Source organism: Seriola dumerili, unplaced genomic scaffold (genome assembly GCF_002260705.1).
Source record: "Seriola dumerili isolate Sdu_G_001 unplaced genomic scaffold, Sdu_1.0 BDQW01000025.1, whole genome shotgun sequence".
NCBI classification, from domain to species: Eukaryota; Metazoa; Chordata; class Actinopteri; order Carangiformes; family Carangidae; genus Seriola; species Seriola dumerili.
In genome coordinates this window covers 1,216,025-1,234,908 of record NW_019174280.1, presented here as the reverse complement: position 1 = coordinate 1,234,908, position 18,884 = coordinate 1,216,025, and the positions used below count along the sequence as shown (strand labels likewise).

Sequence of the window (18,884 nt, the reverse complement as noted above, 5' to 3'; positions counted from 1 at the left end):
CCCACAGACTAATGCTGCCACCACCAGGAATTGCCTTAACCAGCTTGGCCTGGTGTTCACGCTGAGTAAAAGACATGACGGTTGACAGTTTGCCAAACAGAATTCAAAGACTCTGAGACATGAGGAGAGAGAGGCAAAAATTTAACCTGTGTGGTTGATGATCAAGTAAAATGGTGACACGCATGCAGTACATGGTCGGCTCTTTGGAACCATGTGTTTCTGTGTTTTGTTATAGATGTACTAGTGACACCAAGACAAATATCTGCATCTTTTTTATGTAGAGTGTCTTGTCTCCTCTCCAGGTCACCCTGACTGCCAACCACAACAAGATGGAGGCTGAGGTGAACAGCCTGCGTTTCCAACTGGAGACGGAGAAGTCACACTACAAAAAGATGCAGAGCGACCTCCAAAAAGAACTGAACGTTGCGTTCGATGAGAACACCAAGCTCAATGCTCTGCTAGACGGCAAAGTCCCAAAAAGTAGGTGTTCAAGCGGGAGTGTTTATATAATGTAACTCTGCTGATCAGGTTGTGAGCACAGACACTCCCTTTGTCGTATTCATTCCTCTCAGTGTGCCGTGCACGTCGATGAGAGTTGAAAGATGTTTTCTGTCTCAGGTCTGATTGATAATGTGGAGCTTGAGCGGGCGGTGGGCAATCTGAATAAAGAGCTGACAGCGAGTCGCAAAACTGAGGCAGCTCACAGAGCAAGGCTGGAGGAGTTGGCCTCACTTCAGACTCTTCCAAATAAGGTGGGCAACTTGATGAAGCAGGTAAATCCTTCAGACATCCTCTAATGGTAGTGTCAGAGGATAACAGTACAGTAATCATGTGACTTGGTTGTGTGTTATCTCAGGTTTGTGAGTTGACCGAGGAGTTGTGTACTGTTAAAACTGAAAGGGACAGCCTGCTGTCAGCTCACTCTCATTGTCAAGAGGAGGCTCAGCAGCTCAGAGGCTCCCTGCAGACGTCTCAGGATGAGATCCAGAAAATCGAAGCAGACCTTAGAGCCGCTGCTCAGAGGGAGACGGAGCTGAGCCACCAGTGTGCTGATGTGACACAGCAGCTGGAGTCACTCCACTCAGACCTGCAGCGCTTGGATTCTGAGAGGAGCCAGCTCATGGCTATCAATGAAGAGAGAGCCTTGAAGGTAAGCTACATAATATAAATAATAGATGCAAGAGCATGCTTAAGATTTTTGTATATAATTTCTAACATCAGTTTACATATACATGAATATGCTTTTAATATACAGTTTATTAGGAACGCCTAGCTATAACTTATGAAGTCTAATCAACAGTCATGAAGGTGATTATTGTTATATGCCACACGTACATTAACATAATGAATGTAACCCCTTGGATATTTCTAGCTGAGCCAGCTGGGTGAGGAGCTGGAGGCACTGCAGGCTGAGAGAGACGCTGTCCGGTCTGGAGCTCAGAGCTCTGCGGAGGAGACGGAGAAGCTGCTCTCTACTGTTACATTAGTGACTGCAGAGAGAGACCAGCTCAGACTGGACCTGCAGCAAAACAAGGAGATGGTGAGTGACTGTTCTTCTTTTCTTAAAATCACAAGGCAAATCTGTTTATCTCCTCAACATTTTATGACGTTGACTATACTCTCTCATAACTGACATGAATGAGTTTGTTTCTGTATCTTAGATATTCTTTGTAGCTTGTTACATCAGCTGAACTAATCATTCCTTGTCCAAGTGTGACCACAATGTCAGTGATGTTAAAGAGCTTCCCTCTTATATGGGCGAATGCAACTGTTTAAGTGTCTCTTTAATTTTAGGCCACAGCTCTACAAGAGCAGAACCAAAGAAACCTTGACCTGGAGAGACAAAGCCAAGAGAGCCAAGCTCGGCTACAACAAGAGGTTTGTTCTTTCCAGCATATTTCACTAAAGCTGCACATGGACATGCCTTTTCAGAAGTACTGTGGCCCCTCTGATCTTTTTCAAAGTTTCCAAACGTTCTCTTATTCTCAGTCTGCAGAGACTCTGTGTCTTCTACATTCTCTTCAAGACGACCTGCAACAGCAGAAGCAAAAGAACTCAGATCTGGTGAAACTGTGTGAGCAGAAGGAATCTGACTCACAGCAGCAGGTGAGCTCAAAGGTTAAGGAGAGATATTTTTAAAACAGATCCTTTATTGTTGCTGTTCTTACATGGTTATGCTTCCATTAAAACAGACAAAGACTCTAATGGAGGAGCTTGAGAAGGTTCAAGCACAGAGAGACAATCTGTTGTTTGAGAAGGAGAACAGCACTCAGAGCTCCTCAGAGGAGACGGAGAAGCTGCTGTGCAGAGTGACGTCTCTCAGTGAGGAGAGAGATCAGCTGCAGGAGACACTGGAGGGACTGAGACAGGAGAAGCAGCAGCTCAGAGCAGAGCTGGAGGACAGGATGGAGATGGTAAAAACACAGGCTGAAAGTTGTAAATTGAGATTCTGTTACTTCCTGTTCATTTTTGCTAAAATCTGGCCCTGAGTTCTGTCTGTGTTCAAATACGGGAGAATATCAGTTACACAGAGAGAAACGCTTCCCTCAAACCATATTGGCTCTTCATGTTTTACCTAAATAAAGAAGTCATATCTGAAATTGCAGTTTGTTACGGTAATAAAACTCACTTTAATGTTAATATTCAGTTTACAGTTCGTCATTGTTTGTATTCTTTAGATTAACTGAACTAAATCATGTACAAAATATACAAAGTTCAACGAGTGGCTTAACCAGATTTGCCTGAACCTGAACAGTGGGGTCAGCTGCACAGTGCTGTTCAACAGAACTCAGATCACCTTAATGTTGAATTCAGCCATAGTCCAACAATACTGCTCCCATTCTCTTCACATATGAAATAATCAAATATAAAAAAAAAAAAAGTGTAGAACATTGTTATCAAACCGGTGAAAAGAGTGATGTAGAAAGTCATAATTTAAAAACCCCAGACCAAACTAACATGTCCTCCCTCCCTACCATGTAGATGCAATGTGAGTTACAGCAGCATCTCGGCTCTGAGCCACTGTCACTGAAAGAGGAGCAGGAGGCTCAACAGCTTGAACAGGTCAGATCCACATCTTCTCCTTGTTACACCACATTGACATTTTTATTTTATTTCGTTTTGCTCGAATGTTGAACAAGAAGAAACTGGCACAGGGCTACATTGTTCCTTTGGAGGTTAATGATTCCTGTTTGTCATTGCTTATGCATTCTGCTGTTTTCTTCAGCAGATAAAAGTCTCACAAGAGAATAATGTTGAAAATGTTAATGATCCCTCCATCGTGCCTCAGGTCCAACAGCTGGAAAAGCAGCTGGAGGAAAGGAAGGAAGAAGTGAGCCAGTTGAAGTCTGACCTCCAAGAGAATGTAGAACTGGTGAGTTTTCTTTTCTCATTCCTTTAATTACTACACATTGAGGCCTTCTACATAATGATACTAAACTTTATTTCTATAGCACCTTAAATAAGATGAAATTAAGCTCAAAGCGCTTTACAAGAAGAGGTGTTATAACAAGACAACAGACACATAGACAGGACACGTTAAAGCAATAAAAGACAATGAAGCAATGACATCCTGAGAAAGTAAGAGATGAGATAAGAGGATACTGATAGTAGTACAAGCAATTTTAAGATATGAAAACCATAAAACGAAATGAAAGAAATCTAATATAAAGTTTGATTTAATCAGAAGCAAAAGCATAGTAATAAGTTTGGAGCTGCTTCTTGAATATATCAAGAGGTTGCTTCCCTGTAGTTTTTGCAGTTTATTTATGGAACTTTTAATAAGCCAGCATGAAGTGACCTCAGGGAACGTTTGGATCAGACACTGATGATCTGAAAAAAGTGAAGCGCAGGGCTGCTGGCGTGCATAGGTGATGATTTTTGCAGCATGTATTTTATATATAGCAAAAACAGCAAATTGATCCACTGACCAATTGACCTGCCAACTGCTGCAGCATTAGTAATGAGACACTGCAGGTGGTTATTGTACACTCCTTTTGTACAGAAAAGATCTTCACTTGTAAACTGGTGTGATGCTCATGTGTTTCAGATGATCGAGAACCAGGAGGATCTGAGAGCATCGCAGGAGAAGATCAAAGTTCTCCAGAATGAGATCAGCATGCTGAGGAGTCAGAAGGCAGAGCTGCAGAGCAGCCCACACAGTGGGGGGGGTGCAGAGAGCACGCTCCAGATACAAGCGGTTCAGAATCAGGCAAGACTCTTACACATGAAAATACAGAGGGACAGAATTGACTTTTTTTTAGATGATTACATCTAAACTTTTTTTAAAAACCTTATTCAAGTACAGGTATTACATTTGTGATGTTCCCAATATGTCAAATTAGCATTGGCTCTTTCCTCACAGATTCAGAGTCTGACTGAGGAGTATGAGCGTGTGCGGGCAGAGAGAGACAATCTACTGTCAGAGAGGACAGCCAGCACTCAGAGCTCCTCAGAGGAGACGGAGAAGCTGCTGTGCAGAGTGACGTCTCTCAGTGAGGAGAGAGATCAGCTGCAGGAGACACTGGAGGGACTGAGACAGGAGACGCAGCAGCTCAGAGCAGAGCTGGAGGACAGGATGGAGATGGTATGTTTACATTGCTTTTATATGTGACTGATTTTTTTTCATATCTATTGAATCTCAATCTGCTGAGAAAGGAAAGTGATTATTTTCCTTGTCTGACTTGAGGGTCTAAGGACAGGTGGGGTCTTAAAGCTGTAAAGATTGTTAAGGCCTTAGAAGCAAATTTGTGATATTTGGCTATATAAATAAAAATTGACTTTACTTCCTCCTTATTGTCAACAAATCCCACAAAAGACTCAAAGCAACACTGAATGTGTCCCACAAACAAGAAGTGTTTGTATGTCCACAGCCTGATGTATCTTATTCCTCTGAGCCATGGAGCTCCACTGTTGTTCAAAAGCTATTAAAACCACACAATTACACACTGTAGTTCACTTTGATTCAGTCCTACAAGGGTCATCATGCTGCCCCAAATACAGATTCATCCACCACTGAAAATAGTCCCCATGAATGCACTGTTTCCTGCTGTTTGAGTCACATTTGCTAAAGGCCATAGTTGCCAGCTGCTTTTAGAAAATAAATTGCTTTTTGAAAAATGGAACTATATATATCTGTGAGCTGTTTCTAAAGATACAGGTCATCAGGAGGAACAAATGGGCTCAGCTGAGAGCCACAGAAAGGACAGGGAAGTCGAACCATTTTCACAGATGGACTCACATCGTTTATTTGGGTCATTTCATGGGATTTGTTGATGGGATCCTTCAAAGCTCTGGTCCTTGGTTGGAAATATTTTAATTCTGGAGTTTGACCATTTCCCTCCATAGGTGGAGCAACTGCAGGCTTCTCTCCAGGTCGTCAGTGAGCAGAAGAGCCAGTTGGAAAGTGATCTGCAGCAAAATAAGGAGATGGTGAGGGGAAGCTGTTTTTGGTCAAACTGAGATCTAATGTTTTGGCGTCACAGTGTGACCACAATGTCAGTGATGTTAAAGAGCTTCCCTCTTATATGGGCGAATGCAACTGTTTAAGTGTCTCTTTAATTTTAGGCCACAGCTCTACAAGAGCAGAACCAAAGAAACCTTGACCTGGAGAGACAAAGCCAAGAGAGCCAAGCTCGGCTACAACAAGAGGTTTGTTCCTTCCAGCATATTTCACTAAAGCTGCACATGGACATGCCTTTTCAGAAGTACTGTGGCCCTTCTGATCTTTTTCAAAGTTTCCAAACGTTCTCTTATTCTCAGTCTGCAGAGACTCTGTGTCTTCTACATTCTCTTCAAGACGACCTGCAACAGCAGAAGCAAAAGAACTCAGATCTGGTGAAACTGTGTGAGCAGAAGGAATCTGACTCACAGCAGCAGGTGAGCTCAAAGGTTAAGGAGAGATATTTTTAAAACAGATCCTTTATTGTTGGTGTTCTTACATGGTTATGCTTCCATTAAAACAGACAAAGACTCTAATGGAGGAGCTTGAGAAGGTTCAAGCACAGAGAGACAATCTGTTGTTTGAGAAGGAGAACAGCACTCAGAGCTCCTCAGAGGAGACGGAGAAGCTGCTGTGCAGAGTGACGTCTCTCAGTGAGGAGAGAGATCAGCTGCAGGAGACACTGGAGGGACTGAGACAGGAGAAGCAGCAGCTCAGAGCAGAGCTGGAGGACAGGATGGAGATGGTACAGACTGAGGTATGTCACTCAGCACCATGTACACTGCTCAATAAAATTAAGGGAACACTTCAATCACACTTGGGATCTTGAACGAATTATTCAAGTTGAAAATCTTTACTGATGTACATTGTATAATTTGTTGAGAACAAAATGACGTAACAACGGTCGAAGGAAACCAAAATGATCAACCCACTGAGGGCTGGATTCACAATCACACCCAGAATCAAAGTAAAAAATTGAAATCACAGGCTGATCCAACTTGTGTGACTTTTCATCACGGCAACTCATAATGTGACTCAGTAGTGTGTGTGGCCCCCATGTGCCTGTACGCACTCCTGACAACATCTGGGCATGCTCCTGATGAGTCGGCGGATGGTGTCCTGAGGGATCTCCTCCCAGGTCTGGATCAGGGCATCAGTGAGCTCCTGGACGGTCTGTGGCAGTACTTGGCAGCGTTGGATGCACCGATACATAACGTCCCATAGGTGCTCAATTGGATTTAGGTCAGGGGAACGTGAGGGCCAGTCAATGGCATCAATGCCTGTCATCATGGAACTGCCTACACACTCTGGCCACATGAGGCCGGGCATTGTCCTGCACCAGGAGGAACCCAGGGCCACTGCACCAGTGTGTGGTCTGACAATCACTCTGAGGATTTCATCCCGGTACCTAACAGCAGTCAGGGTATTGCTGGCTATGCCTCCCCAGACCATCACTGACCCACCGCCAAACTGGTCATGCTGGATGATGTTACAGGCAGCATAATGTTCACCACGGCGTCTCCAGACCATTGTCACATGTGCTCAGTGTGAACCTGCTCTCATCTGTGAAGAGAATGGGGCGCCAATGAAAGACCTGCCAATTCTAGTATTCTCTGACGAATGCCACAGGGTGCTGGGCTGTGAGCACAGGTCCCACTAGAGGACGTGGGGCCCTCATGCCACTGTCATGGAGTCTGTTTCTGACAGTTTGGTCAGAAACACGCACACCAGTAGCCTGCTGGAGGTCATGTTGTAGGGCTCTGGCAGTGCTCCTCCTGTTCCTCTTCGCAAAGGAGCAGGTACCGGTCCTGCTGCTGGGTTGATGCCCTTCTACATCCCTGTCCAGCTCTCCTCGTGTAACAGCCGGTCTCCTGGTATCTCCTCCATGCTCTTGAGACTGTGCTGGGAGACACAGCAAACCTTCTTGCAACCGCACGTATGGATGTGCCATCCTGGAGGAGCTGGAATACCTGTGCAACCTGATTGAGCTGCAGGTACCGCCTCATGCTACCAGTAGTAACAAGGACACCAGCAAAACACAGAACTAGAGAAGAATCAGTCAGGAAGGATCAGGAGAGAGCAACTGGCTGTGGCCACCACATAAAACCATTCCCTTTTTGGGGGTTGTCTTGCTGTTGCTTCTCCATTGCACCTGTTGTCACTTTCATTTGCACCAAAGCAGCTGAAACTGATACACAATCACTTGTTCTTCCTAAATGGACAGATTGATATCCCTGAAGTTTAATTGACTTGGTGTTATAGTGTGATGATTAAGTGTTCCCTTCATTTTTTTGAGCAGTGTATTTTTGTTCACATAATGTGCAGTTGTGATTGAACATTTTGATTCAAAGCTTAATTGAACCAACTTCCACATCTGCACATGCACATTGATGTGAAATCTATTTTTTTTTTTTTTTAGCCTTTCACTTTGAGCATCAAACCTGATAAATGTATTAAAAGGCCAAAATAACATAAAATCCGAGCTCAAAGGCTAATCAAATGCTAATTCATTTGCTGGCTAATTTAATAGTTAAAAAGCTAAGATAAGTCAGGTATGGTGAGTGCAGACACTGATTCCTGCAAGTTAGTGCTAACATATAATAGAATAATACTAGAATTTCACTCAACAGGAGCGTTAACTGTACAAGTCAAATTATCTGTCTGATGTTTACATGAAAAATCCTCCAAAAGCGCCACAAACATGTCTGAGGTGACACAGAACAGCTAGACACCAGTGAAAGCACTGACCTGTCACTCAAAGCAGCCCTCAATTCTACATAACTTTAAGCCTTAATAAAATGTGAACAGGTGAGTTATATAAACAGGTGTCATGAAGGAGGAAATTAACTATAGAGACCAAAACAGTTTTTGTACCAGGCTGTAAACATGTTTATTTCTGCTCTGAAGTTGGACATTTTAACATGGGAGTCTATGGGGACTGACTCACTGTTGGAGCCAGACTCTAGTGGTCATTAGAGGAACTGCAGGTTTTATCACTTCAGTGGCTGGAGGTTGATGTCTGTTTGGCACCAAGCAGTGATGGAGCACTGGTTTTATCCATCAGTGAGATACATTTTGGGGCTCATATGAAATAGACTGATAATTTCTAGTTTAATTTTCTTTCTCATATCAATTCGCTGTCAAAAATGTTTTTTCGGTTTCAACAGGTGACACGGCTGAATACATCTTTACACATCGTTACTGAGCAGAAGAAACAGCTTGAAGATGATCTGCAGCAAAAGGTGGGAAATTGGTCACAAGTGCTTTCAACTCAACTATGATAATACATTTTTTAGTGGTTTTGTACATTTTTTTTGTACTTAATACATTAAAAAAAAATTTGCTTCATATGACGTTTGTATATTAGGCTGACGTGAGTTAACGTTTTGTTTAAGGCTTCCACAACACAAAATCTTCTGAAGTCAGTCCAAGAGGAGCTGTGTGAACAGAAAAAGATGAACTCTTACCTGCAGACGATGTGTCAGGAGAAGGAGTGCTCTTCAGATCAACAGGTTAGTGTCTAACACCTCACTTTGTTATAAACAGCAAGAATTTACTTTTTATGAAACGCTTGTTTTCAGAGCAGGATGACACTTTAACTGCTTCATTCTTCACAGATAAAGACTCTAACAGAAAAACTGAAGAACACTAAGGCAGAGAGAGACAGTCTGTTGTTTGAGAAGGAGAACAGCACTCAGAGCTCCTCAGAGGAGACGGAGAAGCTGCTGTGCAGAGTGACGTCTCTCAGTGAGGAGAGAGATCAGCTGCAGGAGACACTGGAGGGACTGAGACAGGAGAAGCAGCAGCTCAGAGCAGAGCTGGAGGACAGGATGGAGATGGTACATTTGTGCTGTTACAGTCCTTGATAATCCAACAGTAGTAACTTAATCTAGCACTTCTATGTTGTCATTTAATTTATGCTCTCCTCCAACTACAGACGTCAGCCATCTCTAAGGAACTGAGTGAGCAGCAGCAGTTGAACGTGCAGCAGCAGTCAGAGAGAGAAAAACAAGAGGCCAGGCTGCAGCAGGAAGTAGGTCCAAAACATTTACTGCCAAAGGGTTCAAGGAATATTTTGACATTTTTGGACGGCAAGCCTATTGGCTTTCCATCACGAGATAGATGAGAAGACTGGTGCCACTCTCATGTCTGTCTGGTTAATACAAAGCTACAGTTAGCTTAGCTTAAAGACTGGAAATGGGGGACCTCTGTCCAAAGTGGGCAAAACCCCACCTGCTGCCAGTATAAAGCTCATTAATTAAATTAAGGACGTGTTTGAAGGAGCCTTTGAAATGGGACAGTCTCGTTGCACCACTGTGACTAAATAAGTTTTCGAATGCTGCCTCTGAAGGATGAGACTCTAAGGCATGTCACATTTCCAGGATTTGCTCTATCTCCCATTCACTTCTGTTGAAGCCCAAACAGCAGACACGTACAAGTTTTCATGATCAACATCTATTTATAACCCACATCAAAAGTATGACGTCATGTCATACCCTGTGAGCCTGACTTTAGTCTTGAGATATGCTTTGGAAAGTAAATGGATATGATGACCGAGTTACCTGAGAACAAAACATGCAGTTTTCATAGTAAACATTCAGAGATAGATTTTTTGTGCCATGAATGTGTCTGTTATCTGTCCTGAGTGATGTTGTATGTGAACAGTAACTATCAAAGGGATGAGGCTGAGGAGGCCACTGAGCTGATGCCTAACACGTGTTAACTGTGTTCATTCTAACTGAACCTGTTCTGACGAAGCTGTCTCTGTCTCTCTCTTGTTGCTGTCAGGTGCAGCAGCTCAAGGAGCAGCTCCAAGTGAACGGGGAGAGACAAACTCAGACTCAAGCTGAAGCAGATGCCTTACAACAGGTTTGTCTCCAGTCCCACACCAGTCATGAGTGGAAATTTTGAACCTTTATTTAATCAGGTATTCCCATTGGAGACCTCAGTACAGATAAAACACAGGGAGTCACACACAAGCAAGCAGCTGCTCACCTCTTAACAAATGTGTTTCTGATTTGAGATGAGGCCTTCAAGTTTTAAAGTCCCTTTGTCATTCATTCCAGTTTATATGGTGTGAAATAGTGAAAGGCAGCAGTGACAGGTCATTAAAACTAACCTGATTAACAGAGGATGGGTTGTGGGTGGGAGAAATAAAATATATGATGTGTGAGAAAAATATTAATTGCATACAACACATACGTGTTTCTAAGCTTCATTTTTCATCAGTCACAAATTAGACACTGAACTTGTTATATTTTATTTATTATTCTAAGCAGTAGCCAAATGGTATTTTTAGCTTTTTAAATAGTTTGTTCAGGGAGCAGCAGAGAATTTCATGACTTCATGTTCAGGCTAATGTAGAAATATGTGCTGCCATTTTTATTTTACCAAAAATAACTTAATTTAAATAAATCTGACGTCAGTGTAACATGTTACTGTATCATCATCATCACTGAGAAATAATGGTAATGTGTGACCGGGGGCGAGTCTCCAAATTGGGAAAATAATTAGTTCAGGCCGATGGAATAATTTCTTTTTATTTATTTACTTTAGTTAATTTCCCATTTAGTTATTTTCTTAATTTCCATTTTATTCCCATTTTAAAAGTATAAACAATGAGACAAAAATAAATAAATAAAAATTCCAACAAGGTGTCATGAAAAACAATAATCAAAAATAAATAAATAAAAAAGACAATTACATAATTTTAAGTGACTTACTTCTTCAGACACGCATTTGAAACAACTTAAATGAGGGATTTGATTTAAGAAATTTCACTTTATGAATATGGAAGTTCAGTAGTAATATCAGGAGGCTAACAGTATTGCATAAATTGTTTTCCTTACATTCAAAATGAGTCATAATAATTTTCAGTTCAATGTTAATCACATGTTTTCCATAATATGTAACTTTCAAAATCTTTCCAGAATGTAATACAATAGTACAGTAGAACAGATGATACACACACACATACAGAAAGTAAGTTTGTCATCAATATTTATAGATCTTGAAATGAACATTTTGCGGGGCGATTATTTATTCACCCATGTGGCTTTGGATGACATCAGAGCTGATCCACGCCTCACTAGTAGGTGGTCTTCCTAAGTCGTGCGTTTACTGGTCAGAGTTGGTCCTGGAATTTACTCCGACTCAGTGCATCTCATTTCGTCTCTCATTTAAAGCTGGTTCAGTGTTTCTTTCCGATGTTGGTGAAGACTCGTCTACCTTTCCATATCATTCACAGTGATGAGGATATTGATCTCCCATAATGAAACACAGGGCACATTAGTAAACTGCATCAGGTTGTTTTAAGATGGGATGAGCAGCATGAGACAGAGGAGCCATTTGCATACAAGACTGTGTGGTCTACATGAACATGGATGTTGTAAGTTTGACCTTTTATTTTTCTCTCCTCCTCTCAGTCACTCAGTGAAGCCAACACGACCGTGTCTGCCCTCAGAGAGCAGCTGAGTAGTTTGGATCAGGGCACCACCGGAGTCAAGGAGACGCTCTCATCCAGGATGCACAGCTCCACTGAGCAGCTCCAGGTAACGTCACCTGTGAACTGATTGAACTCAAGCACATGATGTTAAAGGAATCTTAAATCTGACACCACTGAACTGATGTTATTGCAGGAGTCCTTCAGAGGTTTCCAGCACTTTATTGACAACTGTTCCAGATATCAGTCCATGCCGAAGGTCCTGAGAGTGCAGTGTTCCCTGAAGCCTAACCATCTGGCCTCTCTTCCAAAACCCACCATGAATTCCTATAACACTGTCTGTCACCTGGGACTACAGACTGTTCAGAGTCTGGGAAACATTATGGTAAATATCAATATTTTTCCTGTTTGAAATTTCATAGAGGTCTTATGCTTCTGATCAGGTGGTAACCTAGAAACTTGTGCTGTCTGTTCCGCAGGTTCACCTGCGGGCACGAGCCCAGAGCTACAGGTGTCTGTTTGAGGAGTTGGTGAAGAAAGACCTAGCTGTGTTCGAGGAGAGGCGGCTGCTGGATGTGCTGTTGTGCCGAGAGCAGGCTCCCAGCTACTCTGTCAAAGACGAGGACTTTAACACACTGTGGCAGCACAGACTGACTGAGCTGCTGGACAAGAGGCAGCTCTACCATCAGGTGAGAATGTGCCTCAGCCTTTTCCACAGTTATATAGTCAATGACTTTATCCAGAGCAGGAGGAGGATTCAATGACAAAAAATATAAAATATATAAAATAAATGATGATAATGTGATTTTTGTTGGTCTTGTACCAAACAATCGTGTTCCTTTATGTCTGGAGAATATGATTTGCAGACCAGAGCGTCTCTGTAGCACCGCAGCACTTACAGTGCTAACAGTGCACAGCAATGTTGTGACACATTTTACCCTCGTCAGAAAAATTGCAGCTCCTTCGATTTGGATTTTGCACTTGGCCATATTGAGATTTGGATTATTTGTACAGTCCTACAGCTCACTCAGATCATGTTTGTCAAACCTGCGACTTCTACATTACAGTATATACACCTGTCCAACATCACTGCACTCAAACTTTCTGACGACTCTACTGACTTTGTAGAAAATGTCCGGTGTTCTGGAGAAGCTCTGGGTCAACATGGCTTCTTATCCCAGTGAGCTGTCTGCTGAGACCAGAGAGAGGGAGAGGTTCAAAGAGCAGCTGCAGGCCTTCTTCACCACCCAGCCAATCAGCTTCAGCAGGCTCGACAACATCCTGAGCTGTGAGCTGGAGCGCAGGTCTGCAGTGGTTCACAGCAAGAAGACCTCTCTGCAGGTAGTGTGTAACATTCACCTCCTCCACAGGCAGGAGGAGGTTGTGTCTGGATTTGTCTGTTAGCAGTGTTTTGATGTGATTGAGGATTTTTTTTTTGCAAAGGTTTACCTACGTCTTAAACTACTAAACCTAAATGTGAAAAGATCTGACACACACCAATGGTGGACTGTCACTGTGTACTTTATCACTAGGGGTGTGTGTCTTTCCCCATGAGATGTTACCTAAAGATGCTATAGAAGGGTTTTTAATCAGACACACAAATGATCCAGGTCCATGAATCAGTCGCAATATAACACTGATTGAGCTCAGATCCAACAGTTATTTTTACTTTGTCATAAATTAAATTGGATTAGTTTTGACTGATGAAGAAAAAAAAAAGTTTTTAAATACTGAATCAGAAAGACCCCAGATTAGGGCTGGGCAATATGGTCTGTAAGTAATATTGGGGTATTTGTAGGCTATATCTGGACATTTTGAAATCTCCTCTATGGAACTTGATAAATACATGATTTAACCCTTTGATGCATAAAGAGACACACTCTCATGCTTCACTGCTGCTTTGTGTGATCTAGAGATTCAGCATCTTGCCTGTTTTTCTACATATCCTTAATAACAGACCGCTATAGTTAGGGTGTTTATTGCAGCGTTGCTTGTCTTTCAATCGTGATGTTGTCTGTGCACTTCATGCAGGGCATCATTGGTGAACACAGTGGTGTGTTTGAAGAGCTGAAGCTGCTGGAGGCTCAGGCTTGTTCTCAGCTCACAGAGGAGAGGAGCAAAAGTTCCACACTGCTGCAGGCGCTGGAGGGAGCTCCTCTGAAGACAGAGCTCTCGCTGCTGAAGGACAACCAGCAACTTGTTCTTCAGCTCCAGCAAACGCAAGAACAAGTCAAAGTATGTCTGTTTTTATATCTGCTTGAAATGAGCTTAGGACTGTCTAACATCAGTTAGCACCAGGCACTTCTCGGATGAGATGACTGAACCCCACGGAGATGAGAAACCTGATTCATTAGATTCATGAGACAAAATCGTTTCAGACCAGTGTAGGGAGAAGTGGCAGCAGTGTAAACTAGCTCCGTCTCAACTCAACTCAAGTCGCCACAGCTGGTTTTAGAACAGGAGGCAGGTCATCTGTCTGGGCCCGATTTTTTTAATTTTTATTATTATTATTATTCGTTCCCAATCAACCCCTGATCTCTATCACCTCTATACTGTAAGACGCAACAAAGTATCAGCCACAAAAAAGCCTGAAAGCCACGTGTCGTCGCTATTGAAAGGAAACACTGTTTTATCTAGTTGTAGTGTAGTGTAGTGTAAACCGGTTGTTAGACCAGTGCACTCGTCTCATCGTGATTCTTCGGTCTATACTCGATTTAGACCGAACTTAGAAAAGAAATCCTTTCTCTCTCTTCATGGTGGGTCAGCACATCGTTTACACAAGATCACTAATAGTGCAGCAGATAACTATAATAATCTTTCAAATGTGGATACAAGACCAAAATTGGTATGTTTATGCCTCTGAGGCCATTCATTTGAATGAATTTTAAATGTACGACTTGACACAGAAGGAGGATTTGTGCCGAGTTTAGTACTTTAGTACTACTAAAGTAGTAAGTTTAACACATTTGAAAGATTTCTCCTGAAATATGCAGTTATCTGCTGAACAATAAGAGTTAGTGGCTAATTAAAATACATTAAAGAATGAAGCTGATATTTACATTTTTTTTCTTGTCAACAAACTGTGTGTATCCAAAGTCTATCTCAGGTCTCATTTCTTTGTGCCATTGAGATCCATTGTTGTCCAGCAACAAATAAAATCACCTTAGTGAGTCACACTGTTGCTCTGGGTGACATGTTCCTTCTTCAACATGAACACACACTAGTTTTTTTTTTTTACTCAGTCATACACACACACTGTCCTGCCACCCCAAATACTCAGGCCATCAACCACCAGTGAACATAGTCCCCAACAGATGTACTGTCCCCCCTGCCTGAGTACCTACACTGTTTGAGGTGTTAAAGTTTGACACGTTCAGCAGGAAGCAGTGAGCTCAGGTCTCAGCCACAAACACGCAAGATGAGTCACAGCACTGAGAGAAGGATGAACACATTGTTGGGTTTGGTCTATCATGTAACTTGAACAGGCCTATGTATTTCATCTCTCCCTAACCTGTCTTTGTTCAGCAATCGGTTCCAGTCTCACCTTAAAACAGCATGACTGGGAGACCCGTCTACCAACAGCTGGTGACAGATATTTCTGTTTTCCAGGCTCTGAGTTTACAGAATGAGCAGTTGGAGGTGGCTCACATCAACGCCAACAACAGGGTGTCCAACCATAAACAGGCCACCCAGCTGCTGCAGACAGAGCTGCAGGACAGCCGTGCACAAGTTGAGGAGAGAGAGAACGCGATCCAGACCCTCAGGAGCAAACTGCGAGAATCTGAGGTTTGTCTAAAGATCTCAGGGCCTGTTGTGAAGGACTTCAGAGCAGCCGCTTATACAGAGGCTTGCTGACATGATCTGACATACTCTGAGCTCATTTACTCTGGTCATTATGTGTTTGTTGTTGTTGAAACAGTTTGATTTAGTTTGTTTTTTTTAACTTACATTGAGAAGCTTATGTTGTAATTTTTGTCCTTTTCTATATCAGAAAAATGCATCACCCAGTGCAGCTGAGCTGGAACGACTAAAAGCTAAGCTGTTCAAAGTGGAGGTGGAGTTGAGTTCAGCAACTGATGAACATCAACAAGAGTAAGAGCCATTTTAACCCTGTGTTTTCTTCTTCTTCTCATGGGTCTCATTCATTGTCTGTAACTAGTGGATTGTTGAACTGTCGGCTGCTCAGAATGTGTGAGCAGATGGTGAAGGAGTTCCTCTGTCGTGTTGACTGTGTCAATTCAGCTGTATTTTGAACCTCTGAGAGATAACGGTCATGGGACACAAAAAAAAAGGTCATGAGACGACCTCATCAGCTGTCCTCTTTCCTCACACTAGGAAAAAACACAAAGGGGTTTATTTGTGGTTTGTTGACTGGTTTTCTCCTCTCAGGATCCAGAGGATGACCACAGTGCTGAACGAAAAGGAAGATTCACTGAGGAAGCTGAAGGAGACCCTGAGAAGATCACAGCAGCAAGGAGAGGAGTCATGTAAGTCTGTATTTGTATTCAGAGCAGCTGTCAGCTTCAGGTGGTAACATAGTGACTGCTTCATGTTAATTAATACTTTAATTCCATCAAAACTCTGGTTCTCCATGTTAATCTCAACAAATTCCCTGAATGAATGAAGGAATGAATGAATGAATGAAGGAATGAAAACACAGCATGAAAACAATCTGCGTCTTAGTTTGGTTCAGTTTACTGAAAGGTGCAAAAACTTTTTTTGACCTGGGGGCAGTGCAAACATCAACATATCACCTTTAAGCTGATATGGTAAACAGCTGTTTATTTCTACACAGATCAACATAATGACCATGTGTTTTTGTCACCGTTCCTCTTTAGCCCCTTTTATACCAGGCAAAACACCAGCTAACATCTGGCTTTTGGTGTTATGTGACAGGGAACAATCAGCTTTGGCTCCCTGGTCACATGACTCTGCAGTGGTCGCAGGTTTTTTACCAGCTCCAGCTCTGATCAGCAGAGCACAGTGTCTGACTGTCTGAGGATAACACTAATGTAGTTATGTTGAAATTAGTCCTGCAGGGCGAGGACCTTCATGCTAAGTTGACCAACCCCAGAGGTTTGGTGATCAAGAGCAGCATTCAGCTGGAGAAGACCAAGCTGGAGGAGGAGGTGAAACAGCTCCAAGTGAAAATCATTGAGCTAGAAAGGTAAGATTAACCCGTTTGAGTGTAAAACTACTGGGACAGTTGCATCTTTTCGTCCTGCTCTCATATCTGTCCCTGTGTCTCTACAGCTTGGTGTCCACGCAGCAGGCAGAGATCAGCAAATGGAAGAGCAGAGCCATCAAGCTAAAGGGGAAGGGCAAACCTGAAGTGGACAAGCCTTCATCACCCTGCACTCCCACCAAGAGGGGCTTTCTGACAACCTCAGACACCTCCAACTTCTTCAGCTCACCTAAGAGGCTTCTGGTTACTCCCAAGAAGCTGCTGGAATCTCCCAAGAAGCTGCTGGACTCTCCAAAGGCCTCTCTGCTCAACTCCCCTAAAAGCAGATTCTTTGACATGGACGGGAGCTCTGAGATCTTATCCAGAAACTGCCCCAAGCAGTTCTTTGACAACTCCAGCCTCGGCACCATTCCAGGTAAGTGACCTGCACAGTTCGGCTACATTGTAGTGAAGCTTCTCTGTCACTCTCCCATAAGACTATCTGAACACCTTAAAGACCCAAGTTGTTTGTTCTGCCAGAGGTTTTCCATGTTCCTGATGCACCAACTGCAGTAGCTGCAGAGACGGGTAACTGCTGCAATATCATACTGTTTGAGGGATCACTGGGGCTGTATGAATAGAAGCAAGGGGTGATGGTACTTAAGTTGTCTGCCACTGACACTTAAACTTGACTCAGCACTTCTTCCACAACTGATGAATTCACTTTTCTTTTTTTCTATTAACCTGGGCAATCTGTCGTCAATTCTTTGAGCTTCCGTTTAAATCTCAGGTTTTGCAGTGGACTATATATATTTTAAACAATACAACCTGCTCTAGAGTAGAACCTACAGTAGGTTATTAAAAAAAAAACATGAAAGGTTTTTTTATTATAAACCCCCTTTGAACTGTAAAGGAGAAGTGTGTCTTATACTCTGCCCTTATTAATGTAAACAGTTTGGATAAAATAAATGTAAGTCAAAAGTCATCTGTTCAAAATCAACTGCATTAAAGTACCACAGTAAAACTCTGACCATCTCAAGTGAGTTGGAATGTCTTAAGATACTTTCTAATTATTTTTGATTTAATGAATCCAAAGTGTTTTTTGATCCCTCTTAATTCTTATTATTTTGACTTAGCTCAAGAATAATGGCCGGAAAACTAATCTGACTCAGGCTCACATCTGCTTTGAGACTTTTATGAATGTCACAGCAATTGAAGGACAGACACCAGTACGATTCACTTCATTCTGTATGTTACTTAAATATTCATTTGTCTGAATAAAGTGTGGTGTTTTGCAGATGCAGCTGCAGGTGCAGCCAGAAAGGAGGAGTGGTGGCCTCAGTCCCCAAACCAAGAAGAAATGTGTAAAACCCAGTAAAATAAACTAGTGCAATAGTTTTTAAATGTCTCTTTTCACCGTCTTTGGCTTTCACTGTTTTCTGGTGTTTTGTCTTTTCATTCTGTCTTACATTTTAATAAGTAATAAAGATTTTCTTGATAAACCGTGTTGGACAAGAAGATTTTCTTGATAAAGTTATTGACTATCTCAACATTTCTGTCCAGTCACCTGAAACATGAGGAAGGATTTGTTGTCTTAGTTTTTGTACGAGGAATGAAAGAATAATCCAGCATATTCAGGAATAATATTGTGAACCTTTTTTTTTTTTCCAAAATATAAACTCATGTTTATTGAAGGCCTAGTTCAGTCAAAAGATGTCCAAGTCCATGTTCTGTGTTCAGCCTGTCATAATGTGGAGGTGTGCGTCCTGTACACAGGTCCCAGGACTAAGATGTCCTCTACAGGAATGACTGATGAATCTGCTCTTACTCCAGTACTA

The 18,884-nt window shown here is 42.3% G+C and overlaps 1 protein-coding gene across 1 annotated transcript in view; it reads left to right on the top strand.

Moving 5' to 3' along the window:
- cenpe (centromere protein E) overlaps positions 1-18,505 on the top strand; it is a 30,296-nt gene extending 11,791 nt beyond the window's left edge. The window contains exons 21-51 of the mRNA XM_022764798.1: positions 303-480; positions 619-773; positions 857-1,150; positions 1,373-1,540; positions 1,795-1,878; positions 1,990-2,106; positions 2,193-2,414; positions 2,983-3,063; positions 3,230-3,373; positions 4,049-4,210; positions 4,364-4,585; positions 5,347-5,430; positions 5,566-5,649; positions 5,761-5,877; positions 5,964-6,197; positions 8,608-8,682; positions 8,836-8,952; positions 9,058-9,279; positions 9,414-9,473; positions 10,229-10,309; positions 11,866-11,991; positions 12,079-12,267; positions 12,362-12,571; positions 13,011-13,223; positions 13,914-14,117; positions 15,492-15,668; positions 15,874-15,974; positions 16,272-16,369; positions 16,914-17,049; positions 17,136-17,482; positions 18,345-18,505. Coding sequence (XP_022620519.1) covers positions 303-480; positions 619-773; positions 857-1,150; positions 1,373-1,540; positions 1,795-1,878; positions 1,990-2,106; positions 2,193-2,414; positions 2,983-3,063; positions 3,230-3,373; positions 4,049-4,210; positions 4,364-4,585; positions 5,347-5,430; positions 5,566-5,649; positions 5,761-5,877; positions 5,964-6,197; positions 8,608-8,682; positions 8,836-8,952; positions 9,058-9,279; positions 9,414-9,473; positions 10,229-10,309; positions 11,866-11,991; positions 12,079-12,267; positions 12,362-12,571; positions 13,011-13,223; positions 13,914-14,117; positions 15,492-15,668; positions 15,874-15,974; positions 16,272-16,369; positions 16,914-17,049; positions 17,136-17,482; positions 18,345-18,424 — 4,782 coding nt within the window. The 3' untranslated portion in view covers positions 18,425-18,505. The remainder of the gene's footprint in view (positions 1-302; positions 481-618; positions 774-856; positions 1,151-1,372; positions 1,541-1,794; positions 1,879-1,989; positions 2,107-2,192; positions 2,415-2,982; positions 3,064-3,229; positions 3,374-4,048; positions 4,211-4,363; positions 4,586-5,346; positions 5,431-5,565; positions 5,650-5,760; positions 5,878-5,963; positions 6,198-8,607; positions 8,683-8,835; positions 8,953-9,057; positions 9,280-9,413; positions 9,474-10,228; positions 10,310-11,865; positions 11,992-12,078; positions 12,268-12,361; positions 12,572-13,010; positions 13,224-13,913; positions 14,118-15,491; positions 15,669-15,873; positions 15,975-16,271; positions 16,370-16,913; positions 17,050-17,135; positions 17,483-18,344) is intronic.
- Positions 18,506-18,884: the final 379 nt, after the last annotated feature.